Source organism: Emiliania huxleyi (assembly GCF_000372725.1).
Source record: "Emiliania huxleyi CCMP1516 chromosome Unknown EMIHUscaffold_169, whole genome shotgun sequence".
NCBI lineage: Eukaryota > Haptophyta > Isochrysidales > Noelaerhabdaceae > Emiliania > Emiliania huxleyi.
Genome location: NW_005200892.1, coordinates 243,027 through 249,418, shown reverse-complemented (window position 1 = coordinate 249,418; position 6,392 = coordinate 243,027). Strand labels below are relative to the sequence as shown.

Below are 6,392 nucleotides of genomic sequence, written 5' to 3'. Positions count from 1 at the left end.
GCCGCCAAAGAGGAGGACGCGCCTGGGGAGGTTCCGAGAAGCTTCGCGGACGGGAGGGGGAGGGGGCAGGGCAGGGAGGAGGAGGGACGCGGCAGGGAAGCGGCGAGGCGAGGGGGCGGCTGCGCGCGCCCGGCGGCGCAGGCGGCGGAGTGGTAGCAGCGCGGAGAGGGGACTGCTGCCGCGCCGCCGCCCGTGCGCACCCTGCTCCACGTGGGCGTGGCGACCTACGGGGTCGCGTTCCCGACGCGTCGTGCGCCGAGCCGCAGTCCCGCTCCTCCCACCGCCCACGCCTCTGCCGCACCGACAGGAGCCACAGGTCGTCCAGCACGGCGCCGCCCTCGCCGCAGCCGCCGTGGACTAGCAGCCGGGGCGGGGCACTCACGAGCGCCGCCGCGTGCGCGCCGCGCGCCGGCGGCGGCTCGCCGCGGCTCTCGACGCACACCCAGGCCTGGTCCTCGCCGCGAAACTGCCAGACGTCGTTGAGGTACGAGACAGGGTTGCCTTCGTCCGCCGCCGCGCCGCTGCTGGCGCGCGAGCGGCGGCGCGGCCGCTTTGGAGGCGCCGTCGCGCCTCCAAACACGAGGAAGGCGCGCGAGTCGATGGCGGTGGCGGTGTGGAAGGCACGCCGCTGCGGCCACGAGGCGGAAGCGCCGCGAAGGAGCCGGCGCCACGTCATGGCGCCGTCCGTCGCGTCGAGCACGTGCAGATCGTCGAGATACTCGTCCGCGCTGCCCGCGCCTAATCGCGGGGAGGGATGACCGGTCGGCGCGGCGCGGGGCACGCGGGTGTGGCGCTGGCCGTCGCACCGCCGCTGCCGAGGCGCGCAGCGGCATCAATGCCACCAAACACGTAGAGCAGCGCGCGGTCGCGCGTCCTGAGCGCGGCGCAGGCCAGGCCGTGGCGCATCGTGGGCGGGACGCCGCCGGCCTCGAGCCTTTCCCAGCCAGCCTCCGCCTCGCTAGCGACCATTGCTGTAGAAAAAGAATCCTTATGATAGAAGCCTCTCTCACAGCACACTGGCACGACAAGGGCGCGGACTGGCGCGGAGAAAAAGAATGCGAAGGAAAAATGAAAAATCTCCAGCACTTTGCGTTTCCGGAAGTTTCCAGGGAAAACAGAGGGTGTTTGGTGCTCCATTCGGTTTCTCTCGAGTTTCCCTCGGGAAACTCGCGAGTTTCCCTGAGTCTGAGAGCTGGTCTGGGGCAAAATCTGAGGCAAAATTGAGGAAATCGGCAAACTACCCGGGTCTTTTCCAGGTATGTACCATGAAAAAGTTATATGTACCATGAAAAAGTTAGTATACCCGCAAAATACCGGTATTTTGCCGATCTTGCTGATTTTGGCCCCAAAACAGCCTCAGACTCAGCTCAGAGCCCCCAAAATGACGATTTTAACGGAGTTTTCCCCCCGTGTTGCCAAAGGCGCAGAAAGCCGCGAGTCAACAACACAGTCCTCCATGCACATGTACATGTACATGTTGTATGTTGTTGTTGTTGTATGTTGTTGTTGTCACCCCAATGTCGCACACAGAAAGAAAGAAAGAAAGCACTACCGAACGCCAGCGCAGCCAGCCCGAAATGCGCCTCCCATCGCGCTGGCGCTGGCGCTCGGATCGCCTCAGAACACCTCCGTCCGTCCGGGACAGAGCTTCGCATTGCACACGCGAGACCTTCATGCGATTTTCGTTCCCCATGCGCCCCCCCCCCCCCCCCCCTGCGACCAACCCTGGCTGGGGGGTTCGAGATGGCCCCCACCCTGGGGCCTCCCATCAAAGGGACTGCTGCAGAAGACGCCCAATCTTGCACAAGTGTTAGAAGCATACGGTGCGGAGGCTCCGAGGAGCCCTCGGCCCCTCGCCTGGCTGCCGGGGTCTAGAGTAAAGGTCGTGCCTTAGGTGTGCGCAAAAAGCAGGACACGAGTGGTGAGCACACACACACACGCAGGACCCTCGTCGCGACGAAAGGAGAAGAGAAAACGAGCTCGCGTGACACGATTGAGAGAAGAAACTCAGCCGCCTTAATCGCCACGATGGCTGAGGAAAGGAGGTGAGTTCGGGCCGGCCCTCGTGTCTGCCGCCACGCTTTCCAAGTGCTCTCCTCTTCGGCTGGCAGACCCGGCGGATGCCCCGAGGCCCTGGGTTGTGGAATCCTTGTTTCGGACTTGTCACATGACACGTTCCCCGGGACCAACCCAAGATGCAAAAAATATTCCAAAGCCATCAGGGTGGGTGACACCCTTCTTGCTCCTCAAGCGCCTCTTCCCGCCGATGGTCGTCGCCGCGCCAGCACTGTCCACGGCCGCCAAGCGTGTGCTCGTCCTCGGCTGGTTCGGGAGCACGCCAAGCGCTATGAGGCCGATTGCCGACATGTGCGCCGGCGCACAGGGCCCCGAACCCGTAGCATCTTGCGTATCCAACCGCTCGGCGACCGCCTCCCGCAGGTACTCGCAGCTCGGCTATGAGCCCACGCTGCTACCGTGCGAGCGCAAGGACGCGCTGCGCTCGATGTGGTACCCGTCCTGGCGAAAGATGATCAAGGAGGGTCCGCCGGCAGAGGTGCTCGAGAGCGGTGAGTTCGATCGCGTGCACCTCTTCAGCGGCGCGGTATTCAAGTACTACTGCTGGATGAAGGGCGGCAAGGGCGAGAGCCTTGGCCACTCGGAGATCGTCTTCGACTCGACTCCCTTCCTGCCGACGCCCGGCCAACTCTGGTCGTTTACGGGCGGCATCGCCGGGTCGTCGCCGACGGCGCAGCGGCTCCTGCGCATGCCCGGGTCGCGCCGGGTGTTCGAGACCGGGATCAACCTCGCGTGGAAGTCGACCGGGTACCGCTACAAGAAGCGGCTCGCCGAGTTCGAGGATGAGCTCGACTGCGGCAGGAGGAAGCTCGTCCTGCTCGGCGGCGCAGACTCGATGGTCGACCCAGAGGTGGTCGAGCGGCAGGTGGGTCGGTGGAGGGCCTCGGGGACGGATGTCGCGCTCCACCGCTTCGACGGCGTCGGCCACGTCCTCGCGCACCGCCGGCGGCCGAAGCCATACTTGTCTGCGCTCGCCGGCGAGGCGGCGGCGGAGGAGGCTGCCGCTCCGGCGGCGGCGAAGCAGGCAGCCCGAGCCAAGCACGCGGTGCTGCAGCCGTACCCCGGGGACGTTGGCTTCATCCCCCAAGCTTTGCCCAGCCCTGCCTTCCCTTGACCGCTCGCCTCGGCTCGGCTCGGACCGGGCGCCTCCATCTCTCCCCTCCACCCCTCTCTGTGTCTCTGCGCGCCCCTCACCTCATCCCCTTCCCTCCCCCCTCCTCTCCCCACGCATGCACGGTGCACCTGGAGGAGCGTGACGGCTACCAATCGCGCCGTGAGGCGCGAGTCGCGAGAGAGGGCGAGAAAGCCTTGGCGAGCTGACTGTAGAGTTGACCCAAGCCTCGGCCCACTCGCAAGGGATGTGGTTTTTTGGCTTCAGTGTGTGTAAGTGCGCGGGTATTAGCGATTCCTCTAGTTGTGCAAGTTGTGTGTAATATTCTTTCTACGATTGTGTGAGCAGACTCTCTCATCGCCTGCTGAAAGAACCCATACCGCTGGCGCCTCCGTTCATCAGACCGCGCGTGCTGCCCGCTTGCCCGGTGCAAGCTCGCGGATGCGCCCCTCCCCCTGCGCGGTCAAACGCGGGAGATCCGCCCTTGGAACCGCCTCCGCTCCGGGCTCCCACCGGAGAGGCCTGCAGAGTCAGTGCGTCCCAGGGCTGGGAAACCTCGTTGAGTGAGCGGGCTCGCGCCTAAAGAGAGGCGAGCACACAGTGCGTGAGCGGGGCGAAAAGTCGAAAAGTGTGCCACCAGGAGAAAGGAGCTGGGCGGCTCACGTCGTACTCGACCTGCTGCGCGCGGTTCTCGGTGTCTGATCCGCAGCGGTCCGCAGCGAACGCGCGCCACCACGCTTTCGCCACCGAGTCGAGCCCAGCGTCAGTGTATTGATACTGCCATCGGGGGAGGCCCCGGTGAAGGACCATCAGCCGGAAGTAGTCGACAAAGGAGCTGGCGATGAAGGACCAGCTGCAAGAGGCGTCCTGGAACCAGACCTGCGCGCGACCCTCTCCTCCGGCGTAGAGCAAGCACACGCGGCCCGATGAGGTGCTTGCGTCGAGCTCCACAGCCCGGAGTTGCGCCTCTGACGGCAGCTCTGGCCGCCTGCCGCGAGCAGTCGGGCGACGGGTCGGCTGCCGCTGATGAAGGCGCGGCCCATCAACCGAGCTAGGGCGCACCTCTCCCCCGTGGCGGTAAGGAAGGCGCTGTCGGGCACCGGCCTGAGATCCGCCAGCCGAGCGAGGTGCCTGTGCGGGTGGAGTATCAAAATCACACGCTTTGGGGGGAGTGGATAGCTTGACAGGCGACGACAGAGGGTCTGTCTGTGGCACAATCTCGTCGGTCACATGTGGCCGATCGGCAGTCGTTGGCGGCAGTGAAGGACGCTCCACCGCAGCAGCAGCCCGTCTGAGGATAGGAGGAATGCCTGAGCGGGGAGGGTGGTGCGGGCATCAGGCTCGCCGACTGCCGACGTGATCGGACGTCGCGGCGTGGCGGACACTCTGGGAGCTAGTCGTCTAGCCTTGTAGTCGTTGGGCAGCCGCAGCGGAGAATGCTGCCTATTGTGCATGTCGCCAGCCGCTGTGAGCCGACTGGGCCCGTGCCGCCCTGATCGCCGAGCGTGCGCACCGCTCCCACTCTGCGATGGACGCTGCGCTGCACTTTGGGCGCTCCTCCAGCTCGACGCACTCCACGCTTGGCAGCGCCTGGAGTGTGGCGCAAACCTCCCGGACGACGTCCAGCATGTGTGCTCGATCTCGTAACGACAACGGCGGGAACTCCGCCGAGCAAAATTTAAACCATGGGAATGGGACAACGGGGGCCCGCCACCACACACCGACAGGGAGGGGGATTTTTCTGATTTCTTTCGCGATGATGACACGCAATTCCCTCCCCCCCTCGGAGGGGGCCGGATGGAGGCGTACCCCGAGGGCCCCGCTCTTTCCTCGCATAGCGGCCACTCTTCGGATCGCTGGTCGAGCGACCCGGGGGATGCCCCGCGCGCCTGACCCAGGCGCGAAAACGAATCTGCGAGGCGTGGCCGCTCACGCGGCCCGATGGGGAGGAACGGGGCGAGCCCCCTCCAACCCACCCGCGCTAGGTCTCGGGGGACGCAGGGGTCAGCCCCGCGCGACCTCGGGAACTAGCCGGGGCAGTCGGAGAAGGGGCAACTCCGTGCACTGACGGTCGGCCGTCAGAAATCACGCCTGCGTGGATCGCGTCACACCAATCCTCGCTACCCAACGCGGCCAAAGGATATCCACCTCGTGAAGAGTTCCGAGAATTCTTTTGCCGAGGTCGCCCTGATCACGGCTCCATGCTGCCGAGGTCCCCCTGACACCGTTCCCCTCGGTTGCCCTTTCCGAGATCCGCCTCTCCTGGCAGCCCCTCTCGCCGCCCTCACCAGAGATTTGCCTCTCCTCGATGCGCCGCCTCTCTGGGTACCTCGGGCTCGCAGAGCTCGAGCCGGAGAGCAAGTCGCCTCCCGCGCCTCTCGTCGCTGCGCCCGCTCCAGCCGCCGCTGCTGGCGCTCCCGACTTCTCTCTCGTCTCCGACCCGGCTGGCGGCTATGCTGCAGCAGTCGGCGCCGGATCGAAGAAGGCACAAGCGTCCGCCGGCAAGGTCTTCGGCCTCGGCATCTTAGCGGGTACACACATCGGCTTCGGCGCCTATCTCGCCGTGGCCATCGGCGCCGCTTGCCCCGGCCTCCACGCCTCCAATCCGGGCCTCCAGAAGATGGTTTTCGGCGCATTCGGCCTGCCATTCGGATTATTCATGATCTCGATGTCCGGCGCAGAGCTTTATACGGGCAACGCGGCCCTCGTGCCGATGGCGTGGCTGGAGGGGAAGGCCACCGCCGCTCAGGTCGTCCGCAACCTCGGAGGTGTACTGCCCGCCCCGCTGCCAGCCTCTCCCACGCCATCAATGTCTCCCGCCACATTACCCCTCTGCCCCCACTCTCCAGAGCCTGATGGGGCAATTTACAGCGCCCCTCTGCCCCCACACTCCACAGCCTCGTGGGCCGGCAACCTGCTCGGAAGCATCCTCCTCGCGGCGCTGGTGACTGCCGGCGGCACGCTCGGCGAGGCGGCCGCCGCTCAAAAGATTGCCTTCGGAAAGACGCACGAGCCGCTGCTCGTCGTCCTCGTACGCGCCGTCCTCTGCAACTGGGTTCGTCTTGTATGGCCACGTAAATGTCCCCTCCAGGCCGAAGGACATTGACCGGCAAAATTTGTCGCCAATTTGGCTGCCCATCTCTGTTTTTAGTTCCGATTGGGGCATGTATCACACCGGGTGGCATTTTCATTTTAGCCTGGCCCT

General features: G+C 65.4%; 4 protein-coding genes across 4 annotated transcripts in view; 2 read left to right on the top strand and 2 right to left on the bottom strand.

Annotated features, from left to right (window-relative positions):
- Window positions 1-969, bottom strand: part of EMIHUDRAFT_112460 (hypothetical protein) — a gene marked incomplete at both ends in the record, with an annotated part of 2,929 nt that extends 1,960 nt beyond the window's left edge. The window contains 2 exons of the mRNA XM_005784705.1: window positions 302-738; window positions 807-969. Coding sequence (XP_005784762.1) covers window positions 302-738; window positions 807-969 — 600 coding nt within the window. The remainder of the gene's footprint in view (window positions 1-301; window positions 739-806) is intronic.
- A 1,262-nt stretch (window positions 970-2,231) lies between these two features.
- On the top strand, window positions 2,232-3,524 carry EMIHUDRAFT_442024 (hypothetical protein). The gene is made up of 2 exons (XM_005784704.1): window positions 2,232-2,367; window positions 2,440-3,524. The coding sequence occupies exons 1-2, from the start codon at window positions 2,267-2,269 to the stop codon at window positions 3,188-3,190; spliced, it is 852 nt and encodes a 283-aa protein (XP_005784761.1). The 5' UTR covers window positions 2,232-2,266; the 3' UTR covers window positions 3,191-3,524.
- A 61-nt stretch (window positions 3,525-3,585) lies between these two features.
- On the bottom strand, window positions 3,586-4,816 carry EMIHUDRAFT_231097 (hypothetical protein; the record flags this gene model as incomplete). Its single annotated transcript, XM_005784703.1, has 6 exons — window positions 3,586-3,642; window positions 3,851-4,175; window positions 4,250-4,318; window positions 4,418-4,497; window positions 4,573-4,630; window positions 4,701-4,816. The coding sequence occupies 6 exons, from the start codon at window positions 4,814-4,816 to the stop codon at window positions 3,586-3,588; spliced, it is 705 nt and encodes a 234-aa protein (XP_005784760.1).
- Window positions 4,817-5,495: 679 nt separating this feature from the next.
- The window catches only part of NAR2 (tentative formate/nitrite transporter), a gene marked incomplete at both ends in the record, with an annotated part of 2,080 nt that continues 1,183 nt past the window's right edge, over window positions 5,496-6,392 (top strand). Inside the window, 2 exons of the mRNA XM_005784702.1 lie at window positions 5,496-5,955; window positions 6,085-6,242. Coding sequence (XP_005784759.1) covers window positions 5,496-5,955; window positions 6,085-6,242 — 618 coding nt within the window. The remainder of the gene's footprint in view (window positions 5,956-6,084; window positions 6,243-6,392) is intronic.

What these genes read in the sequence shown, in the direction of transcription:
- EMIHUDRAFT_442024 (XM_005784704.1), top strand. Translation starts at nt 2,267, where the DNA reads ATGGTCGTCGCCGCGCCAGCACTGTCCACGGCCGCCAAGCGTGTGCTC. An exon ending in ATGAGGCCGATTGCCGACAT is followed by an intron (nt 2,368 to 2,439) that starts GTGCGCCGGCGC and finishes CGCCTCCCGCAG; the next exon opens with GTACTCGCAGCTCGGCTATG.